Below are 22,347 nucleotides of genomic sequence, written 5' to 3'. Positions count from 1 at the left end.
AGGCAACCCTGAAGATATGGTGGAATGAGGGGTTGGGAAGGCAGTGTGAGACCGGGTATGCCTGCTCTTGGCGGAGGAGCAACCCTGTTCTCCAGCTGTGGCCGGAGAAACAGGCCTTGCAGGGAAGAGCAGGAACAGGTCTGGAGGAGAGGCCTTATCCTGGGGCATAGCCCCTTAAGAACCTATACACTTGTACATCTTTGAGTCTTTCTCCAAGTATTTAACACTTTGCTAAGCACAAAATCAGCTCTCAAAAACACACTGAAAGCCGGGTGTGGTGGCTCATGCCTATAATCCTAGTACTTTGGGAGACCAAGGTGGGAAGATCACTTTAGGTCAGGAGTTCGAGACTAGCCTGAGCAAGAGTGAGACCCCATCTCTACAAAAAAAATAAATAAATAAAAAATTAAAATTAGGCGGGCGGCCCATGCCTGTTGTCCCAGCTACTGAGGGCACTAGGCAGAAGGATTGCTTGAGCCCAGCAGTAGAGGTTGCAGAGAGCTGTAAGGATGCCACTGCACTCCAGCCTGGGTGACAGAGCAAGACTCTGTCTCAGAAACAAAACAAAACCAAACCCACAAAAAAACACACTGAAGCAGAAATGAGACCTTTATTAGCTCCCAAAGCATTTTTCAATAATGAGACAAAAAGTAAAATGTAGGGATGAGGAGAACCAAGGCACAAAGAAGGACCTATGAGGGCCCCCAGAACTCACCACGGACACACGGCAGAGGTCTTCTCTCCATGTCAAGGGTATGGATAGGCGAGAAAGGCTGCTGTATTCCACCAAGATAAGCCCAACCACCACAGCCCAAATGAGAAGACAAGCATAATTGTGGCGCCCTCCAGGAGGGTCAGAACTTGCTAGCATAGAGGGCAATAATCCACTTGGGCACTCGGAGGAAGCCAGGTAAGTAGGAGGATAGCCAGCCCAGGCCGGAGACATTCGAGACGACGGAGCTCAAAGACAAATAGTCTTGGACGGGGCGGCCTGGGGACAACAGGAAGAGGAGGATCAGATCCTCATTTTCACTCCTTGGACACCCCAACCTTGGCTAAGAGACGGAGGGAGAAGGAGTGAAGAGGGAACAGAAGGAATAGCAGTCAAGGCTGGCTGCAGGGCCAGAACTATTACCGTCCACATCCCGAAGGCCGTAGCGTCGAGCAAGGTCACAGGATGGTAGCACCTTACCACTCAGGCTCAGGATGTTGGGGTCTGTGGGCACACAGAGAGCTGGAGCTGGCAGCCATGAGAATGCGTAGTGACACAGTTTGGGCCCAACTGGACAGGGCACCACTGAGATAGACTCAGGAGCCCCGGAGAATTGTTTCTTTCTGTTCCTAGGAAGGTTCTTGGTTCTCTGGCTCTTGGACACACCTCCCAGGAGCCAATTCTTAAGGCTCCCAAACCTCAAACTGGGAATCCTGCCCTCTGGGCCCCTGAAAGTCAGTGGAAATAAGGGTGTATTCCTCAATCACTTCCCGAACCAGACCTGGGCACTGGGGGCCACTGCCCTGCAGGTCCTCTATGCCCTTTCTTGTTACCAGCTGCCCCCACCCTTTTCACCTGTTGCCAAGGCCACCACACATTTGCCACTCATTTCTGTGGTTTCTGCAGATGGGAAGTATGACTTGAACTGAAACACAGGACAGAGAAGTGGAGCGTTAATTTCCAAGAGCACTGTCCAAACTCCTTCTCCCCTCTCAACTTCCGCTCCAGGAGAAAGAGAGGCCGAAGACCCTGTGCAGGGCTTGCAGGACCCAGTGTTCTGGAAGGCACCAGAGCCGCTCCTCTCCACATCCAGGCAAGCCCTGTACCCTGGCACCAGGACTTGCTGCCTTTCCTGTGGAAGGATCTGGTAGTGCCATGCCAGCTACTGCCTGACCTTCTAGGCTAGTGCAGTACAGGGGTCAAGTGTGTGGGATCTGGAGAAAGTGCATGTCCTTTCCACTCATGACATACGTGACCCTGAACAAGTTTCTTAACCTCTCTGGGCTTCAGTTTTTTTTTGTTTTTTTTTTTGAGACAGAGTCTCGCTTTGTTGCCCAGGCTAGAGTGAGTGCCGTGGCATCAACCTCGCTCACAGCAACCTCAAACTCCTGGGCTCAGGCAATCCTCCTGCCTCAGCCTCCCGAGTAGCTGGGACTACAGGCATGCGCCACCATGCCCGGCTCATTTTTTCTGTATATATTAGTTGGCCAATTAATTTCTTTCTATTTATATAGTAGAGACAAGGTCTCGCTCTTACTCAGGCTGGTTTCGAACTCCTGACCTCGAGTAATCCGCCTGCCTCAGCCTCCCAGAGTGCTAGGATTACAGGCGTGAGCCACCGCGCCCGGCCTGGGCTTCAGTTTTGCCATCTGTAAAATGGAGATATTATCTCCCTCGCAGGATTAAAGGAAATAAGGTGTGTACCGTGCTCAGCCTTGCGCCTGCCACAGTGAGTGCCGGTCAGTGTATTTACTCTTGTTACTGTGTTGTCGTTGAGGAGGGAGAGGCAGATTCCCCTGAATTCGCTGCTTCCCTTGCCCTCCCCTTGCCAACCTGCTTAAATAGAGGGTCCCGTGAGGCCTCCTCCGTCGCGATATGCTCCTTCAGCACTTCTGTCTGCACCAACCCTGGCCACAGAGACACGTAGCTGACCCCATGGCGCCGTAGCTCGTGGGCACAGTCAGCAGCCAGCTTGTCGCACTGTGGAGAGATGGAAGGTAGGGTGAGAGCCAGGGCATGTGGCCCTGTCACCTTCCTTCCCTTCCCTCTCTCCCTGCTTCCACTGGGGATGCCCCATCCCCCTGCCCTTCTCAGGAGCCCCGAAGCCTCCATTGTCCACCTTCCCCAGGATAATGCCTGTTCTACTGACCAAGGGGAGCCTAAGCAAAGGAACTATCCCTTGATGAGGCAGAGGGGAGGTGAGAGCAGCCAGGCTTCCCATCCTGACCACTGGGGAATGGTACCATCACTGTCTTATACCGCCCCCCCTCCTATGCCACTGGGTCCTTACCCCAGCTTTGCCCACACCATAGGGGACGTTGAACATATACTGCAGGCCCCCAGGAGAGGAGATGACCACAATGAGCCCCCGGCCAGCTGGTACCATCAGCCGTGCCCCGTACACTGAGCACAAGTAGTGGCCTCTAGAAGGTGGGACAGAGAAGAAGGAAGGAGCTGTGTGAACACTGGCCTGGGGCCAAGCCTCTGGCAGCTCCCGCTGCCCTCTTGTGACTATAGTCAGATGGGGGAAGGCTGCAGGGGGTGGACGCAGACCTGGGGAGCCAGGGGTCTGAAGCCACATTCTGAGAGGAAAACGGGTACATGAACATCGACAGATGAGAAATGGTCAACTTCAGAAGATATAATAGAAGAAAAGAGCTCTGTCAAGATAGCAATTACAGGCCGGGCGCTGTGGCTCACGCCTGTAATCCTAGCTCTTGGGAGGCCGAGGCGGGCGGATTGCTCAAGGTCAGGAGTTCAAAACCAGCCTGAGCGAGACCCCGTCTCTACTATAAATAGAAAGAAATTAATTGGCCAACTGATATATATATAAAAAAATTAGCCGGGCATGGTGGCGCATGCCTGTAGTCCCAGCTACCCGGGAGGCTGAGGCAGAAGGATCACTGGAGCCCAGGAGTTTGAGGTTGCTGTGAGCTAGGCTGACGCCACGGCACTCACTCTAGCCCGGGCAACAAAGTGAGACTCTGTCTCAAAAAAAAAAAAAAAAAAAAAAAAAGATAGCAATTACAAACAAAATAATTCAGGGGAAAAAACTTAAGAAATGTATAGGGTCTACATGGAAAACTATAAAAGAACAAGTACATACAAAATTGTTTAAAGAAAAACTGACATATAAAATATCATTTCTATGTAAATTTTGTTTCATTGACTTATCTTTATAGCGGTACTGCATTCTTTTAAATATTATATCATCATACATTTCAATATAGGCAACATCATGGATTGGGAAAGCAAATTCCCCTCACCCACAAGACATTAATCTTTTGTTTTCAGAATTTTTCCGGTTATTCTCACACATTTATTCTCATTGAGCTTTAGGTTGTCAATTCCTCCAAAGAGTCTTATTGAGATATAATTAAAACGACTGAATGTATGGATTAGTTTACGTAGAAATAATGTTTTACACGTCAATTTTTCCATTCCTCCTGGAGGGCCCTGTCCAATTTCTAGCTCTTAGGGTTTTCCTTTCTTGCTTTTGGGCTTACCACACCCCTCTGTCCTCACAGTCTTTCTTCCACTTTGAAAATCACAGTTGCAGTTTAATCCTGCTTCCTTGGGATTGCCCCCAGAGTACCAAAATCAGAGTGATGGATGTTCTTATGTGCTTTTGTCACAGATTTGCAGATACTCTCTTGGTAGCTCCCATAGGTGACAGATTGCATCCGTCAAGTGCAGTTTAATTATGTGAGAGGATAACATCATTCCAGCAATAATAAACAGAGACATGACTGGTACACATTATGCTGGGAAAATTCTAAGTGCTGTGTTTCATCTCACTCCTGTGCCAGATGTGTGTGTGACCCCAAGACATCCCTCCCCTCCAAACTCTGAGCTGGCAGTACCCTTGCCTATGGGTCTGGAGTGAGGATGGTGGAGGCCAAGGAAGGCTGGTGCTCACTCTTTCTTATTAAACTTCTCTTGATCTAAAACAGAACAATTTCTCCCTCTAACCATTTTTGAAAATTTAGACTATAGGTTGTGTGTATTACTGAGAAGAGGAAGTTCCCTCTGGATCTTGCATTTGGATAGGCAGAGAGTAAGGCAGGAGAGAGGCCAAGGGCTTGTTCAGATGAAAATTACTGACAGAAACAAGGCAGAAGTTGACATTCTCAGGTACAGACTCACCTGGATGGAACTTCTCCAGAGATAAGTGGGACACATGGAACAGAAAGGAGAAGAGAGAGATGGGGGGCAGAGGGAAAAGGAGAGGGAACATAGGGAAAGGTCTGGCCGTTGAGCTGGCTAAGTGAGTGATGGGAGCCCGGGCCTGACAATGGGGCATGGGGAGCACCCACCTGAGTCCAACGTTGTTGATATCATCCCACATGGAGGCCGGGGTTTCCCAGAATGCCTTATTCCTGGTGTTCAGGATCGTCTAGAAGCATAGGGAGGGTTATCAATAGGGTGATTTGAAGGCAGGAAGGTGTGAGCAACTGGTTGATGGAAGGGATGACTGGGAACATGGACTCCGGTCAGGGGTGGGTGAGGAGTGTGGAGCTGGGATCAAAGTCCAAAGACAACCTGGACTCCAGCATAAGCATTGTTGACCAGCACATCCAGACGCCCCTGCTGTTCCCGATCCACTTGCTCAAACAGGCTTCTCACTTCACTCTCCTGGCTTGAATCACACACCACGGGCACACACCGGCCCCCAAGGGATTGTGCCTGGAGAGGGATAGAGGACATGAGCTCACAGTCACACACAATCAATCGTGAGACATAACACATCTCCCCCAACCAAAGTGGATTTGAGAACTGAGAAGGCAATCACAGAGCCAGCACTGAGGCAACATGGCAGGCAATACTGCCCTCTGGTGTCTGTTTGAAGTTTCAGCAATGACAGGCCTTCCTGCCACAGAGCAAGGTGGATTGGGATCTCAGGTTTAATAATCTAAAAAAGCGTGCGGGCCATGGTGGCTCACGCCTGTATTCCTAGCACTCTGGGAGGCTGGGGTGGGAGGACTGCTCGAGGTCAGGAATTCAAGATCAGCCTGAGCAAGAGTGAGACTCCCTTCTCTACTAAAAATATAAATTCACTGGACAAACAAAAATAGAAAAAATTAGCTGGGTGTGGTGGCACATACCTGTAATACCAGCTACTTGGGAGGGGAAGGCAGGAGAATTGCCTAGGAGTTTGAGGTTGCTGTGAGCTAGGCTGACACCACAGCACTCTACCCTGGGCAACAGAGCAAAATTCTGTCTCAAAAAAAATTTGCTTAATGTTTAATAATTTAAATATTTCCTGAGGGCTATCATGTGGAAGGCATTGTACTCTGCAAGTAGAGGGTAACTTCCCTTACCTAACTCTTATCTTTCAAGATTCAGTTCAAGAACTACCTCCCCCAGAGTGTTTTCCCAAACCACTCCCCTGTTTCATCTTCATGCCCCTAAAGCATTCTGTGCATATCTCCCTTTTATAACTCACCATATTCACATTACATCGAAATGATTGGTGTCTGCACCTGACCTCTTGTTGGACTCTATCTTCTAAGAGCAGAAATTATCAGTCTTGGTAACCCCAGTGCTCTACCCAATGCCTAGCAAATCATGGGCAATTATTTAATTGAATTCAAGAAGAGAAGTCAACTGTACAGTTCAATAGTCTTGCTTAAATAGAGAAAAGCACAGGTTTACAACTCTTCAGTTGCAATTCCAAAATCCCTGAGGCTCTCAATCTCAAAGTTTTTCCACTTGGTGGCAAAATTCGACCTTACCTGAAGTTAGTTATTTATGGGGTTTATTTATTTCACTTGGAGTAAATATTCATGCCTTGTTGAGTATGTTAAGGTTTCAGGTAAGAGATTAGGAGAGGGAGTGGTTAAACCGAAGGGCTCCCTCAGGTGGTGTCTACAGTTGTGGTCCTGGTGGAAGCACTCACCTCCTGAGCAGTGGCCTGAAGGGTGTCCTGATGGCGGCCGGTAATGTAAACTGTGGCACCTGCTTTGCAGAGCTGCAAGGCGATGCCACGGCCAATACCCCTGGAGGCACCAGTTACCACACACACTTGGCCCTTCATGGGAGCTGCCATGACTCACAGGCAAAGGCAGAAAGTCTGTGGAAACAAAGACTCGCTCTGAGGGAAGCCTGAAGAGTGTGTGTGGAGGGGGGGACCTCACTAGAACTAAGAGCGGGAGACAGGTCGGAATCTTTTGAGGGGAGAGAAGTTTCAGGGGAAGACAACTGAGTGCGACCCCAGGGCAAGGCTAACTCTCCCTTTTGCAAGGGCCAGGGAATGTAAAAGGGGCCGGTGGGGTTGTCCAGTGCTGGAACCTACTGCTACCCTCTGAGTGGGGCTGGGTGGGGGAATCTGCTGCTGCAGCCTCAGGGCGCGTCCACACAAAGTCCTGAGTTATCTGGAGCTCTGCCCCCGGCCTGGCCTAGTCCGGCCGAGCCAGGGGCGCGGCTTCCGGGTCCTGCATGAGCGTGAAGCCCGGAGACCCTGAGACCTAAGTGGGAAGAACTCGCCCCCTTACCTGCCACCTGTGCTGTCTCTGGGGCTCTCGCTCTGTCTAGCTCGCCATACCTGTACTTCGAGAACTTTAATTCTGGCCGCAGGGGCGGGTCGAGGTGGTTACGGCTGGGGTTGAAGTCCGGGTTCTGGCGTGGGTTGAGTCGACGATGTGGCAGCAAAACTCAAGAATCGCATCACAGCACCGGGATCGATTGCTATCTGGGGCGGAGGGGCGTGAGTCCTCGGCCGGGCTTAGGGCCCGCAAATAGGGGCGGAGCGATGTGGGGACACACCCACCCCGGCCGGGTAAGCGCCGTCGCGGAACTATGACGTATAGTCTGCGCCAGGAGAGCGCCAGGGTTTCTAAACTTGGTCTAGACTAGGCTCACTGCTGACGGCGTTGAGAGTTACTCTTTGGCTAAGGAAGGTTTTGCAGCCGGAAAGGTCCCGAAGCACACATGGGGCTGGGTCTGCGCTCTCCCCACAAGGTGCGGCACCGGTTCCCAGCTGGTGGCAAACGGGGGCGCTGGACCAAGGGGTCGGGGCGCCCCTCACCAGGCCGCGAGCGGCAACCTCCGGATGGGCGCTCGGAGTCGGCTTTAGATTCGCACCCTCACCTGAGTTCCGAAGCCCTGGGGTATTTCCGCCGGGCGCTGTCCGCGCTGAAAGAGTCTCCCACGACTGGGGAAGAACGAGGTATGGAGGAACTTCGGGGTGTAGACCAAAAGCATATAATCCAGGACAGGCGAGCAAACTTTCGGGGGTCTTCAGGGCGTGGGGACTTAGTTTAATTTCCCGGGTCCTCTTCCTCGGCCTCCGCTCGTTAGTTAAATGATGGAATATAACCATATTCTCTTCTCAGTGTCTTTAAAATATTTCTTTCCACACCTTTCCAGAACTGATGGTGCACAATATTTTGAAGGAAGTGGAGTCTCAGGCCTTAGCCTTGTCCACGAACAGAACCGGCAGTGAGATGCTGCAGGAACTGTTGGGGTTCAGTCCTTTGAAACCGTTCTGTCGAGTATGGGCTGCTTTGCGCTCCAGCTTGCGCTTTGTGGCCTGTCACCGGTGTGGGGTCCATGTGCTGCAAAGTGCTTTGCTGCAGCTGCCTCGATTGCTGGGGAGTCCTGCAGAAGAGGAAGAAGTGGAGGATGGGAAGGATGGTCCCATGGAGACCCTGGAGCAGCTTGTCCTAGGATTAGCTGCTGAGGTGTGTGATGATTTTCTTTTCTACTGTGGAGACACACACGGCAGCTTCGTGGTCAGAACTCTGCTGCAGGTGTTAGGAGGGACTATCCTGGAGTCTGAGAGAGCCAGGCTCCGTGGCTCCCAATCATCTGGTAAGTATTATAAGGGGGGGAAGTGGACTTAGCGTGAAGGAGAGTTTAGGAAGTTTAGAAGGAGACATAAGCTCATGGGGAGTTTGACCTTGAAGAATTGGCAGAAAAATTAGGACAGAGCTTAACAGGCCAAAGATTAGTGTGTGCAGCGGCCCAGAGGTAAGGATGTTCAGTTGAGGGGATAGCTATTAGGATAGGGGCAGGAAGAGGAGGTGAGTCATAGAGAACAATGGATTTTAAACTGCTTTTTTTTTAAACCAAAACCCATGGTAAGAAGTTTTTTAAAAACATGACTCAACCTACACGTGTGTAAAATACACATACTGGACTCAAGCAAAAGTTTGGGAAACAATACCTTTACTACACGAAACCCACTCTGATTTTGTTTTCCTTTTTTTCCTTTATTCTGCTCTATTTCATTTTAAAAAAATACTGATTGAGGCCGGGCGCGGTGGCTCAAGCCTGTAATCCTAGCACTCTGGGAGGCCGAGGCGGGCGGATTACTCGAGGTCAGGAGTTCGAAACCAGCCTGAGCAAGAGCAAGACCCCGTCTCTACTATAAATAGAAAGAAATTAATTGGCCAACTAATATATATATATATAAAAAATATTAGCCGGGCATGGTGGTGCATGCCTGTAGTCCCAGCTACTCGGGAGGCTGAGGTAGAAGGATTGCTTGAGCCCAGGAGTTTGAGGTTGCTGTGAGCTAGGCTGATGCCACAGCACTCACTCTAGCCTGGGCAACAAGCGAGACTCTGTCCCAAAAAAAAAAAAAAATGCTGATTGAGACAACTAATTTGATTTCATGATACAGTCATAGGCTGTGAGCTACATTTTGAAAAACTCTGGGAAATAAGTTTAGAGAATTTAAATGATGCCTGATTTTGGAATGCCTTGAATACCTGGCTGAGGAGTTTGAGCTATCACCTATGGGCCATGGGGGAGCTGGTTGAAGTTTCTTAGAGAAATTACAACAGAAATGTAGTCTGAGTTCAATCATCTAGAAGAGACATTCAGTTGTGTCATATTTGTTCTGCATCTCCAAGCTGAATCCTTATTCATCTGTGGAATTCTTTTCCCTCCTGAGTGGCACTTCGTGATCTCACCACTGCACATGTTTTTTGTTGTTTTTTTTTTTTAATTTTTTTCTTTTTGTGGCGCTTCTGTGTGGATGCACATGTTTTTGATCTTTCTTCAGAAGCACAAAGGGTCCCAGCTCGAGAATGTAAACCAACTGATTTTGAGGTCCCTGAAACCTTCTTGAATTGCCTTCAGGACCTGAGCTCCTGCTTTCTGAAGGACATTGCTGGTAAGGAGGGAAGTGGGAGGGGGGGTCTAGAGTCTACTTTTCTGGTGGTGATTACCACTAAGCAAGGCCCTTAGGTCAGGTTATTCTTGTTCTTTTCAAACCTGTTTGGTTTGATGTTGCCAAGCACTATGTATAGACCTCTTGTGTCCATGGACTCCTGTATCTTGTTGCTTCAGGTTTGAGGTTGTGCAGTTTGTTTGGATTTGGGGAAAGCTGCTAATTTTTGGTCCTTTCCCCACAGTGTTTATCACCGACAAGATCTCCAGCTTCTGCCTTCAAGTGGCCTTACAGATTTTACACCGCAGACAGCCCCAGTTTTGTGCCCATCTCTGCAATGCTGTGATTGACTACCTGAGTACTCGTAATTCCTCAGCGGATGGCAGGTATGGTCAGGGGCTCAGGATTGACCAAGGTTGGTGGGGTTGTGTGAAAGGAATGAGGTAATGTGGTACAACTGTATTTTGGATGAAGTGACATTAAGACTGCCTGATCCCCTTCTTGTCCTCAGTCCCTTACTGCTATTTCTACGGGATCAGACGAGCTCCAGACTCCTAGAGCAGGTGCTGCTTGTGTTGGAGCCCCCAAGGCTCCAGAGCCTCTTTGAGAATCACTTCCAGGGGCAGCTGCAGACCCTGGCTGCACATCCCATTGCCAACTTCCCTTTGCAGCGCTTACTAGATGCAATCACTACCTCTGAGCTGGTGAGTTGGAAACCTGGGCTGGGTGTCTGTCTGCTAATTCTTAATCATTGGGCCTTATTTCATTGTGTATCTGTTTCTATGTATCTTTGATAATATGCTGACCATCTTCCTTGAAAAGTTATTCCTTGAGGTTTTCCAGAGCTTAAGATGAAGGTGCCCTCCTCTCAGAGAGGATTTGTTTTGGCTTCTCTCAGGTATGAGTACAAGTAGGAGACTGGCTTAATTCAAGTTTGCAGCTTGAGATTCCATGGCCCACTCAGACTCTGGGTACTTGGCTATAAATCCACATGATTGCTGGGGTTTTTGCCATAGCTTCTCTTTTCTTTTACTGCTTAGCACCAAGGAAGGCTTCCCTGTGGTCTCATGGGTTGTGAGTTAGAGTGGAAGGGCAGATTTAATTCTAGTCTTCCATTACCCTCTAATTCTCCCTTACACATAGAGGGGGGCCATTTAAGGTCTCTATTCCTCTGTGAGGTGGCACTTCTGGGACTGCCCCCTCGCCCTGGGCTTTGTCCAGCCAAACAAAACTCTTGATATTGACAATGTTTTTTATGATTTTTAAAAAATTATTATTATTATTTTTGAGAGTCTTGTTCTGTTGTCTGGGCTAGAGTGTCATGGTGTCAGCCCAGCTCACAGCAACCTCTAACTCCTGGGCTCAGGTGATCCTCCTGCCTCAGCCTCCCAAGTAGCTGGGACTATAGGCACTCACCACCACGCCTGCCTAAGTTTTTCTGTTTTTAGTAGAGATGGGGTCTTGCTTTTGCTGAGGCTGGTCTCGAACTCCTGACCTCAAGCAATCCTCCCACCTTGGCCTCCCAGAGTGCTAGGATTACAGGTGTGAGCCACTGTGCTTTTTATGTTTTATTTAGCATTTTTAGTTGTTTTCAGCGGGAAGATTTCTTTCAATAACTTAGCCCAATAGTACTAGAATGCCAAAGATTCTTTATCCCATTTTTCCCCTCAGCTGTCCCCTGTATTTGAGGAGTTGAGCCCTGCCCTGGAAGCTGTCTTGGCCCAGGGCCACCCAGGGGTAGTTGTTGCCCTGGTGGGGGCCTGCCGCAGAGTTGGGGCCCACCAAGCCCAGGTCCTGCAGCTGTTGCTGGAGGTGAGTGGATGTTACATGTGACCCATTTGTGTTATTGGTCCAAATTCTACCTGTTAGGACTTATCTAATCTTAAGTCATTGTACCTCTGGACCCAAGTGGTCTAAAGCCTTAGAGAGTTCACAAATACAGGGAAGAATGAGGCCAAAGCCATTTTACAGCCCTGGAATGAAAATTATCTCCCAGAACTAAGAAGTTTGTTTAAGGAGTATATGTTTATTCAACCCCTGTTATATGGATAGAGGCTAGGGATACAGGAAGGCAGATGAGATCCCGCCTTCACAGAGCTTACATTTCTGTGGAGTTAGGCCTTCTCTGAATGTTTTCCCTATCTAGAAAGTTGAGGTTAGGGACAGGGAAGTTCTCAGGATCGTCATGTTTTGTCTTCCCCTCTAGGCATTCCACTGTGCAGAGCCCTCATCCCGGCAAGTGGCCTGTGTACCTCTCTTTGCCACTTTGATGGCTTATGAGGTGTACTATGGACTGATGGAGGAGGAGGAGGGGGCAGTGCCTGCGGAGCACCAGGTGAGGTAGGGGAGAGGCCAAGCCAGTGACTAATCAGGGGCCAGGCCTTGCAGGGCTTAGGAAGCCTCTCCTGAGGTGAGGGTGGTGAGATCTCTGACTTCATCTAGGTGGAGGTAGCTTTATCCTGGGCTTGGGCTCATCCACCTGGCATGGTAGCTGCCTCCTAATTTCCTATCTCTGTGCTTCTAGGTGGAAATAGCCGCAGCCAGGTCCCTGGAGGAAGTGACAGTCCTTGGGTCTCTACTGCTCCAGCATCTGCTGCACTTCTCCACTCCTGGTCTTGTACTTCGAAGTCTGGGTGCTTTGACAGGACCACAACTTCTGGCTCTGGCCCAAAGCCCTGCTGGCTCCCACGTGCTGGATGCCATCTTGACCAGCCCCTCTGTGACACGAAAACAGCGCCGCCGTGTGCTACAGACCCTAAAGGTTAGACATCTGGCTTCTGCCTTGATTTCCCGCCATCATCCATTTAGAGAATATGAGCTTCCCCCAGGACTATACCTTTAAAGAGAAGATACGTCATTTCTAGACTATTTTGACTTAGCCTCTAAACTCTTCAGAAACTTCACTCCCCCTTCCCCCTTCACCCCCAGCACACTTTCATGGACTTCCCTAGAGGGACCTACCTTGCTTGTTTCAATGCAGGGACAGTATGTGGCTCTGGCCTGTAGTCGCCATGGCAGCCGAGTGTTAGATGCCATCTGGAACGCAGCAGCCTTGGGGGCCCGGAAGGAAATTGCTACTGAGCTGGGTGAGTATCAGCACCTCCCTTTGATGTTTCCAGAATTTCCTTTTTCTTACTCCAGATAGCTGAGTGGCTGGGGAATGGACTTAAATTTAGCAGAGACTTCAATTCCAAAAAGTAGTCTTACTTGTGGGTTTTTTTGTTTTTTTTTTTTTTTTTTTTGAGACTGAGTCTCGCTTTGTTGCCCAGGCTAGAGTGAGTGCCATGGCGTCAGCCTAGCTCACAGCAGTCTCACACTCCTGAGCTCAAGCAATCCTGCTGCCTCAGCCTCCCAAGTAGCTGGGACTACAGGCATGCATCACCATGCCTGGCTAGTTATTTTTCTATATATATTAGTTGACCAATTAATTTGTTTCTATTTATAGTAGAGACGGGGTCTCGCTCTTGCTCAGGCTGGTTTCGAACTTCTAACCTCAAGCAATCCGCCCGCCTCTGCCTCCCAGAGTGCTAGGATTACAGGCGTGAGCCACCGCACCCGGCATTACTTGTGTGTTCTTAGCAGTCTGCTTTCCCCTTCCCCTCTGCTGACTGATTGTGCAGTACTCTGCTTCCATCCCTCTTCTTGGCTTCTGTTCTTTGGGGAGTGTTCAGTCTATCTCAGTGGCAGGTCTAGGGTCTGAGGAAAATGGAGGGTCCTTCACTCCAAGTAGAGTCTATCTTTGAGCATGGGTGATACTAAACATGAGTGGTTTCCTTTGCAGGGGAGCAGAACCAGGAGCTGATAAGAGACCCTTTTGGCCACCATGTGGCCCGAAATGTGGCACTGACTACCTTCCTGAAGCGACGAGAGGCTTGGGAACAGCAGCAGGGTGCAGTGGCTAAGCGGAGGCGGGCATTGAACTCCATACTTGAAGGCTGAGGCCTTTGGATCTGGAACTGGTTGTTGGTGGGAGAGGGTGAAAAGAGAAGCATCCCATTCTTTCCTGCTTTAAATTGGATTTGAAAGTCTTATTGGTAAACATTTTCATATTTTTATTCAAATGTTTTTATTTTGGGTGGGGTGGGGAAGGATATAGAGACAGATCTCACGGTAAGGTTAGAGAGGATCTGTTCATCAGTTTGCGCGGGGCTTAGGGACAGGAGGAGTTGGTAAGGGATCTAGATGTAGCAGCAGTCAGATTGGGATTAAGATGCCTGGGGACAGGCTTGTGGCCTTTCAGGTTAAGTGGGAGGCTGAAAATGTGGGTAGGAAGGGACAGCATTCTTCAGGTAATGGTATAGGTTTAGGGTATAAGGCATTATGGTGATGAATTCTGTCATGATGGGGTCAGAGGACAGTGGGAAAATGGGGTAAGTTATATAGCCTGCACTGTCTGCAGGTCCTGAAACCTGACGCTGTCACAGTGTATCTCTTGGAATGAGTCTGGGGACAGAAGCTCAGAGCCCTTTCTCAGTAGGAACGGAGGCGACCCTGCTGGTGCCACTGCTCAGCTCCCTCCACTACATGGCGAAGGGTGGAGGAAACTCCCAGCAGCATGTGGCCCACGCCTTGTAGCAGCATGGACATCCAGCGAAGGAGCTCCCTGAAGGGCAGAGACAAGGAAATCAGATGATTAGGGAAACCCAGGAGGAGGCCATCAAGCTGGGGGCTGAAAGTTTTCCACAAGCAAGAGCTAACTGGGGATAGGTAGGTATCAGAGCAGGAATTATGGGGACTGTCCACATGTTGGGGATGGGGAAGTAGGACATTTTGATTTCTGACCTGAGTACTTTCTTTGGGCCGAGTCCTTGAAAATCACAACTCATGGAGTATAGCCCATAGAATGTGGCTTTGACGTTCAGGCTGCCAAAGAGGTCTCGAGGGTTTTGCTTGTACACATCAAAGGTGATGCGGGCGATGTCCTTGCTGTGCTTGGGCTTCTCCCGGCCCAGGCCATAGGACAGCATTCCACTCTGTAGGGCACCCCCAGTAGTGCCGTGAGCCCTCATGCCCTGCTGCCCACCACTAATCCCCGTCAGCACTGGATCAGACCCACCCTTCCCTGGACTGTCTGTGCACTGTGTGATGTCCTTGACAACTCCACAGCTCTCCCAGCACCTCTGCCCCCAAGTCTGGGTTAGGTTAGAGAAGAAGCTTGGGAGAGCTACGAGGAATTGGTGGTGTAAGCAGCACTAGCATGGGCCTCACCCTGGTGGGGCTCCAGCTCTGCCCGCACTCCAGCACCATCAGGCATGTGTCATCCTCCAGCAGCTGGAAGAAGTCCTCGCTCTCCACTTCAGTCCCATCCTCCTCTAGCACCAGGGTTAGCACTCCACTCAGCAGCAGGGTCTCCAGGGCCTACACAATGGCCAAAAGCAGGAAGGAAGGGGCAGATCTTATCCCATGCCCTTCTCCTGTTTAGCTGTGCAGCATCCATTGGTTGGCCCTAGACACTGGTGGACACTCCAGTCTACTTCCTGGCACTTTGCCATTCTTTCTAAAGGCTGCAACTCTCAGTGTTATTTAGTTGTTGGGAGACCCTCACTAGGGACTGACTTTTTCCTCTTTGCTACCATGTCATTGTCATCTCCCTCTGCTCTCCTCTAAGCCACTCGCCACTCCTACTGGTTTGGAATTGAAAAGCTAGCCAGATTCTCTTCAAGTCCATCCTTCTATCTTATTTACAACGTCCCACCTCACTCTTTCCCCATCCTTGGAGTTCTCCGGAACTGTTTGGAGTAGTAGTGTTTAACCTTTTCGAGTCACTATGTGCGTGAACACTTTACATACGTTATCCCCTTTTACTTCTTTCAACACCCTAGTGTTAACTTTGTTCCAGGTGGGAACTGGGAAAGTATGTAGGGGACACAGAATGCAGTTTGGAAAGTATGTAGGGGACACAGAATGAAAGTATATAGGGGATACAGAATGCAGTTTCACAAGGTTTGTGAAACAATAGCCGCAGGAGTCTGGAGAGTGCCTGGAAGTTATAAACCCATCAGACAATTGTAGCTAGCATTCCTATCCCCCTGATAAGGACTGAACTACCCCCCTCCCTTATCTCTACAGGATAAGACTGACCCAGGGGTCCCAGAAATTATTTACAAAAAAAAATTTTATTTCAGTGGCTGTTCTGGCTCAGGTACTCACTCCCCACTAAGAAACCCTCTATAAAATCCAAGACTTTCCCCTACCTCAGTGTGAACCCTTTGGCCTCTACCCATTTACACCCAGATGTCCAAAATAAATAACATTTTGCTACACATGAGGCTTCGTGTGGTGTGTGTGTGTGTGTCTGTCTGTCTGTCTCTCTCTCTCTCTGTCTCGGCTCCGGACCTAACATTAGGAGGTGATATATTATTATTATTTTTTATTTTTTTAATTTTTTTTTTTGAGACAGAGTCTCGCTTTGTTGCCCAGGCTAGAGTGAGTGCCGTGGCATCAGCCTAGCTCACAGCAACCTCAAACTCCTGGGCTCAAGCAATCCTCCTGCCTCAGCCTCCAGAGTAGCTGGGACTACAGGCATGCACCACCATGCCCGGCTAATTTTTTCTATATATATTAGTTGGCCAATTAATTTGTTTCTATTTATAGTAGAGACGGGGTCTCGCTCTTGCTCAGGGTGGTTTCGAACTCCTGACCTCGAGCAATCCGCCCGCCTCGGCCTCCCAGAGTGCTAGGATTACAGGCGTGAGCCACCGCGCCCGGCCTATTTTTTTTTTTTAGATGAAGAAACTGAAGTTTTGATAGGTTGAATAACTTCCCAAGGTGTGACAACTAGGAAATGGCAGAAACACGATTTGAACTTGATTTGTCATACAAATTGCCCTTCCATACTGACTTCTGAATTTTATCTTTCCAACCCTCTGCCACCTACTGCTTTCCCTTCTCCCAAAGAAACGCTCACTATGGAAAATAAACCAGTTGCCCCAAATGCAGCAGAGGTCATTGGGCTTACCCCCCCCTGCATTTAGCCCTCAGGGTAGGGACAATGGTGGGGCCTCAGACCTTTCTGCTCCATCGTCCCAAACTGTCACTATTCTCACCCCCTTGGCTGCTCTTGATGTAGGAACCGAGGCACTTGGCTCACCTTGTCTAGCAGCTCCTGGCGGGTGGCAGCTGTCAGACCTTTCCGGATAGTCCTCTTGTGATCACAGACACGGAAAGGTCGCTGGGGTGGTGGAGCTGAGGTCCAGACCCTACGTCCAAACTTGGAGCTCATATTAGACACGGACCTGGTAGTTGGGAAGAAAGGTCAAAAAGGGGCACAGAGGGGCTTGGTGTATACAGTGGGGATGATGAGGGTGGGCTGGCTGGAGGGCTAGGGAGGGAGGGATCTAGGTTTCCAGGTTAGGGTAGCAGATTAGAGGAGGGAGAAAGGGAGAGACCATAGAGTGGGGGTGGACTTCAGAAGCTGGACCAACCCACTGGGGAGTGGGGGCAGGACAGAATGGGGTACAACCGAGTGAGTCTTCTAGGGCTAAATGGAGTTTTGCTGCCCTATCCATATCCCTAGAGTTGGAGGGCAGAGAGAAGGGTTAGAAGTTACCTGAGCATGTCGCTGGGGTTGAGGGCTGAGAGGTACTCCATGGTGAAGAGAGTTGCCTCTTCTGGGGCTTCTGGGCTGGGTGGTTCTCTGCTGTCCTGGGGCTGAAGTGGTGTTTTCTGTTAGAAACCTGGGATCTCAGCCCTGGATGAGGTAGGAAATGAGTCAAGCCTGGACTCTGGCCCCCCTGCCTGGCCAGTAAAGAAGGCAAAGTCCAAGGGGAGGGAGGGAGGAGGGGCTCAATGGGGTCGTGGAGGAAGAACTGTCCAGCAAATGCTACAGGAGCTTGCGCATGTGTCTCTGGTGAGGGCGTGTGTTGTGAGAGTAAATGGATGGGTAAGTGTAAAGGGATGGAATGTGATGTCTGGTGTTTTTATTTCTGTGGAGGGAATATCTGGGAACAGTTTCTGGCTCTCAGCCTCTGAGAAGGGGCATTATATGTGCGCTGCACTGTATGTGCTGCCACCTACTGGAAAAGCTATGAGCTGCAGCTTTAGGGAAAGGGGCGGGGCTGAGGTTGGGGAATTGGATGGGCGCGTGGGCGGGGCTTGGGGAAAATCAGAGGTAAGTCAGTGTGTTTGGGAGGGGTGTGAGGAGAGAATGGATCCTGATCTAGGGTCACCAGGGTTCTGTCTGGGACCCTGGCCTTCCTGCTTACCTGATCCTGCCTCCTTGGTCGAGGGGAGGGGCTGGCGCAACATTGCTCTGGCTTCATTCTCCGAAACTGTCTGCTTCAGCCACACGGAAGTAGTGACCTCTCTCACCTTTTTCCTTTGCCAATTAGTGGGCATGAAGAAGATGTGAGTGGGGCAGGAAATGTCTTTTGATGGCATCAGGACGCGTTAGGTTTTGGCACCCTGTGTCCCATCTCTGATTTCAGTTGCAACTTTGGTGGACAATTGCATGGAAGCTCAGACTCTCACTGACATTGAACCCCTCAAATGAGCACAATTTCTGCTTTCCTGCCCAGGAGACTTGCAGGGTCCCCCAGTTTCCTCACTTTCTGTGTCCTGAGTGAGAAACAGAGTGCCTTGATTGCCCTGTGACCCAGCCAGCTGCATTTCTCCTGCAGGCTTGAGCTCAAGCCACGGTTTTAACCATTCCCAGGCACTGATAAAGGTGTTTAGGGTTTAGGTTGTTGCCCAAAACACAGAAAGAAACTGACCCTGACTCTAATCCAAACTCCTTAAACCCTCATATATAAACTCCACACCTTGATTCTGTTTTTGTGGACATACGTAGGTAAAACATCTCTCACTGTCATGAGGATTTGCTGCAGTTCACTCTGTAAGTTCCCCAAATAAATGCTCTGGACTGATCCCATTGTATGTGAGCTCCTTTCTTTGGAATCCCAACTGGCCCCATCTCTGGACAGTTTGGGACACTCCCTTGTGGGAATTCCCCTGCCACCACTTTTGGGGCAACTTCAGCTGGGACAGAACAAGCATCATCAGAAACTCTGGCAGCTCACTCAACCCCTTGACAAGTACAGGCTGCAAGTTATGGGGCATTAATCATTAATGTCCTGAGATAATCCTCAAATAATGGGGCAAGCCCCAGTCTTCTGTCTTGGGCAGAGGTTCCCAGCGCCTGATGAATGGACTCAAAAACATGTTCTTGTTGGCTTTCCTGTTCCCTATCTTACCCTGCTCCCTCACTCTGGCTTCCTGAGTTGATCTTCCAAATACAGCATAACCTATGCCCATGCCCTTACTCAGGCTCTGCTTTGGAGGAACCCAAAGTAAGATATATGCTGGTGTCCTGGTTCCCAAGGAACCCCCAGTTCCGGCTATTGACTGGGCAGAGGTCTTTCTTTTCCCTTCTCCAGCTCTTGATTTCCTTGCCTCTATCAAATCTCTTCATTTCCAAGCTTTGCCTGACCTCTTAAGAAGAGAGGGCTGCTTCTCGGTATGTCTTTACCATTGTACCTTTTCTTTTTTTTTTTTGAGACAGAGTCTCACTTTGTTGCCCAGGCTAGAGTGAGTGCCGTGGCATCAGCCTGGCTCACAGCAACCTCAATCTCCGGGGCTCAGCGATCCTACTGCCTCAGCCTCCCAAGTAGCTGGGACTACAGGCATGCGCCACCATGCCCGGCTAATTTTTTGTATATATATTTTTAGTTGGTCAATTAATTTATTTCTATTTTTTGGTAGAGACAGGGTCTCGCTCAGGCTGGTTTCGAACTCCTGACCTCGAACAATCCGCCCGCCTCGGCCTCCCAAAGTGCTAGGATTACAGGCGTGAGCCACCGCGCCCGGCCCATTTTACCTTTTCTTATGTCTTAGTGCAGCCTGGTAGTGTGGTCTCTTCAAGGTTGTGTGTTACAACTCCCCAACCAGGTTATAAGCCCCTTATACCTCTGTTCATTCCTACCTCCCCACCCCCCAAACCTTAGCACCATGCCTCACATGGAAAAGCTGACATTTGAAAGCCCAGTGAGAGCCCTGGGGGTGGAGTGACTGGGACTGGGTCCAAAGCAAGAGATGGGAGGAGGCAGGCCAGGAGCTGAGGAAGAAGGGTGGCTCAGCAGGACAAGGAGGCTGGAAACAGGCAAAGATAGAGCAGGTGGGGGAATGAGTTCAGGTCACCTCCTCTGCTGTGTCTAGGCCAAGAAGGCCAGGGAACATCAGTGGTGCATGAGGTGGGCTGGGAGGATTGGGGTCAGAGCTAGGGGAGCGATGAGAACAGAAGCAGGACCAGGGTCAGGATTCAGCAGAGTGCTCCTACTCCCCTCCTGTTTCCTGGGGAGGCAGGCTTTCACACGCCTGGACGTGTTAGTGATGGGAAGGAGTAGGGTGAGGGAGGGGCCCCAGGAAGGCCCAGGGTGAGCCCATCTTGTCCCTCCCCATTCACGCCTCACCTTCTGTAAATGTGACAGGCGCCGGACAGGAGTAGGCACCTCACCCACTGCTGCTGCACCTTTCAGCTTCCTAGGGCCCGTGGAGAACCCCAACCCAGCGTGCTCCCAGCTGCGTAAGTAGAGCTGCTCATGCCACTTTGCTCCCCACCACTCACTTTTGCCCTGAGGTATAAGGAATGGGGCTGGACAAAGAAGGAGGGGCCAGGCTAGAAGGGTGGAGGTGGAGATAGTGACAGCCTGGAGTGTGGACCTGGGGCTCTGGGAAGGAGCCTGGCGTGGGGGAAGTCAGCTGACTGGGAGCAGGGGATCTGAGTTCCAAGAAGGAGTATTTGAGTTTAGGAAATCAAGGCTCCCAGACAGAAGAGAGGCAGGCTGCAGGAAAGGGGTAGGGGGGAGGCACAGTCCCTTCCCACGGGGCGTCGGAGAAAACGTGGGCTTCTGCCCAGCCCTGAATGCCTTCTGTGGCCCCTCCACCCCACTGTAGGCCAAGAAGGATGTCGGTCTGCTACCACCCCCCAGGGAACGAGACGCTGCTGAGCTGGAAGGCCTCGCGGGCCACAGGCACGGTCTTCCTGCTGCTGGCGGCGCTGCTGGGGCTCCCTGGCAACGGCTTCGTAGTGTGGAGCTTGGCGGGCTGGCGGCCTGCACGGGGGCGGCCGCTGGCGGCCACGCTCGTGCTGCACTTGGCGCTGGCCGACGGCGCGGTGCTGCTGCTCACGCCGGTCTTCGTGGCCTTCCTGACCGGGCAGGCCTGGCCGCTGGGCCAGGCGGGCTGCAAGGCGGTGTACTACGTGTGCGCGCTCAGCATGTACGCCAGCGTGCTGCTCACCAGCCTGCTCAGCCTGCAGCGCTGCCTCGCCGTCACCCGCCCCTTCCTGGCGCCCCGGCTGCGCAGCCCGGCCCTGGCCCGCCGCCTGCTGCTCGCGGTCTGGCTGGCCGCCCTGTTGCTCGCCGTCCCAGCTGCCGTCTACCGCCACCTGTGGAAGGGCCGTGTGTGCCAGCTGTGCCACCCGTCGCCGGCCCACGCCGCCGCCCACCTGAGCCTGGAGACTCTGACCGCCTTCGTGCTTCCTTTTGGGCTGACGCTCGGCTGCTACAGCGTGACGCTGGCGCGGCTGCGGGGCGCCCGCTGGGGCTCCGGGCGGCAAGGGAAGCGGGTGGGCCGGCTGGTGAGCGCCATCGTGCTCGCCTTCGGCGTGCTTTGGGCGCCCTACCACGCGGTCAACCTTCTGCAGGCGGCCGCCGCGCTTGCTCCGCCGGAAGGGGCCTTGGCGAGGATTGGCGGGGCCGGCCAGGCGGCGCGGGCGGGAACTACGGCCTTGGCCTTCTTTAGCTCCAGCGTCAACCCGGTGCTATATGTCTTCACCGCCGGGGATCTGCTGCCCCGAGCAGGTCCCCGTTTCCTCACACGGCTCTTTGAGGGCTCTGGGGAGGCCCGAGGGGGCGGCCGTTCTAGGGAGGGGACCATGGAACTCCGCACTACTCCCCAGCTAAGAGTGGTCAGCCTGGGCAGGGGAAATGGGGACCCCGGCGGAGGGATGGAGAGGGACAGTGAGGAATGGGACCCTTGACACTAAACACTACAACTGGGCCTATTCCTCCTTATGCCTTTCCATTGCCCCTGAGCATTGGGGGACCCTTCTCTGACTGCAGTTTGGGTCTGGCTGGGCAGGGTTGTTATACACCTGGGTAGGCCTGGTTCCTCCAAGCTGAGGGACTATGACGGCGGTGATGGTCCATGTTAACTGACTATTGTGTGCTTACAGGTTAGCATGTACCCATGTGCCAGGGCTGCTTGTTGCCAATAGCTATTATTGTGAAATACACCAGGAAGCCATTAGATGATGGCTTAAGTGTGCTCCCTCTGGTGGTTCATCATGCCTGAGCTGTACTGAAGCCATCTAGTTCTGTGCTGGGTCAGGCCAGGGTTGGGCGGTGCCAGCCTTCAGTGGCATCTTGCCCTGGCCTCCCCAGGCCAAGTGCCCTGATTCTTTCAGGCCAACCCATACAACCACTCTGGAAATGAAGAGAGAAAAAGGAAGGAAAGGTATGGGGGCTTGCATGAGGGGCGGGAATGGGATACATTCTTGGGTCTACAAGAGCCTCCTGGG

The 22,347-nt window shown here is 51.3% G+C and overlaps 4 protein-coding genes and 1 long non-coding RNA gene across 7 annotated transcripts; 2 read left to right on the top strand and 3 right to left on the bottom strand.

Moving 5' to 3' along the window:
- Positions 1-591: 591 nt before the first annotated feature.
- Positions 592-7,457, bottom strand: DHRS1 (dehydrogenase/reductase 1). The gene is made up of 9 exons (XM_012756047.3): positions 7,257-7,457; positions 6,612-6,785; positions 5,255-5,398; positions 5,029-5,108; positions 3,003-3,135; positions 2,546-2,692; positions 1,568-1,637; positions 1,136-1,216; positions 592-991 (listed from the first exon to the last, which is right to left on the bottom strand). The coding sequence occupies exons 2-9, from the start codon at positions 6,759-6,761 to the stop codon at positions 855-857; spliced, it is 942 nt and encodes a 313-aa protein (XP_012611501.1). The 5' UTR covers positions 6,762-6,785; positions 7,257-7,457; the 3' UTR covers positions 592-854.
- A 52-nt stretch (positions 7,458-7,509) lies between these two features.
- Positions 7,510-13,885, top strand: NOP9 (NOP9 nucleolar protein). Of its 2 annotated transcripts, XM_076004147.1 has the most exons (11): positions 7,510-7,880; positions 8,081-8,394; positions 8,464-8,524; positions 9,723-9,833; positions 10,075-10,216; positions 10,342-10,534; positions 11,502-11,642; positions 12,037-12,165; positions 12,355-12,591; positions 12,811-12,916; positions 13,612-13,885. In XM_076004147.1, exons 1-11 carry the CDS (start codon positions 7,643-7,645, stop codon positions 13,767-13,769), a joined length of 1,830 nt encoding a protein of 609 aa, XP_075860262.1. In that variant the 5' UTR covers positions 7,510-7,642; the 3' UTR covers positions 13,770-13,885. The 2 variants fall into 2 exon arrangements, with proteins under 2 accessions (XP_075860262.1, XP_012611497.2); XM_012756043.3 differs by having other exon boundaries at positions 8,081-8,524.
- On the bottom strand, positions 11,384-12,873 carry LOC142871487 (uncharacterized). The gene is made up of 2 exons (XR_012919744.1): positions 12,792-12,873; positions 11,384-12,666 (listed from the first exon to the last, which is right to left on the bottom strand). It is a non-coding gene; the product is annotated as an uncharacterized LOC142871487 (long non-coding RNA).
- Positions 13,859-17,547, bottom strand: CIDEB (cell death inducing DFFA like effector b). 2 transcript variants are annotated; one of them, XM_012756050.2, is made up of 5 exons: positions 17,380-17,545; positions 16,921-17,065; positions 15,039-15,188; positions 14,613-14,803; positions 13,859-14,433 (listed from the first exon to the last, which is right to left on the bottom strand). In XM_012756050.2, exons 1-5 carry the CDS (start codon positions 17,418-17,420, stop codon positions 14,301-14,303), a joined length of 660 nt encoding a protein of 219 aa, XP_012611504.1. In that variant the 5' UTR covers positions 17,421-17,545; the 3' UTR covers positions 13,859-14,300. The 2 variants fall into 2 exon arrangements, with proteins under 2 accessions (XP_012611504.1, XP_012611503.1); XM_012756049.3 differs by having other exon boundaries at positions 14,302-14,803; positions 17,380-17,547.
- Positions 17,548-17,588: 41 nt separating this feature from the next.
- On the top strand, positions 17,589-22,094 carry LTB4R2 (leukotriene B4 receptor 2). Its single transcript, XM_012756046.3, has 3 exons — positions 17,589-17,712; positions 20,255-20,349; positions 20,721-22,094. Exons 1-3 carry the CDS (start codon positions 17,650-17,652, stop codon positions 21,805-21,807), a joined length of 1,245 nt encoding a protein of 414 aa, XP_012611500.2. The 5' UTR covers positions 17,589-17,649; the 3' UTR covers positions 21,808-22,094.
- Positions 22,095-22,347: the final 253 nt, after the last annotated feature.

Source organism: Microcebus murinus, chromosome 6, assembly GCF_040939455.1.
Source record: "Microcebus murinus isolate Inina chromosome 6, M.murinus_Inina_mat1.0, whole genome shotgun sequence".
Classification (NCBI taxonomy): domain Eukaryota; kingdom Metazoa; phylum Chordata; class Mammalia; order Primates; family Cheirogaleidae; genus Microcebus; species Microcebus murinus.
This window is presented reverse-complemented; position numbering and strand designations above follow the sequence as displayed.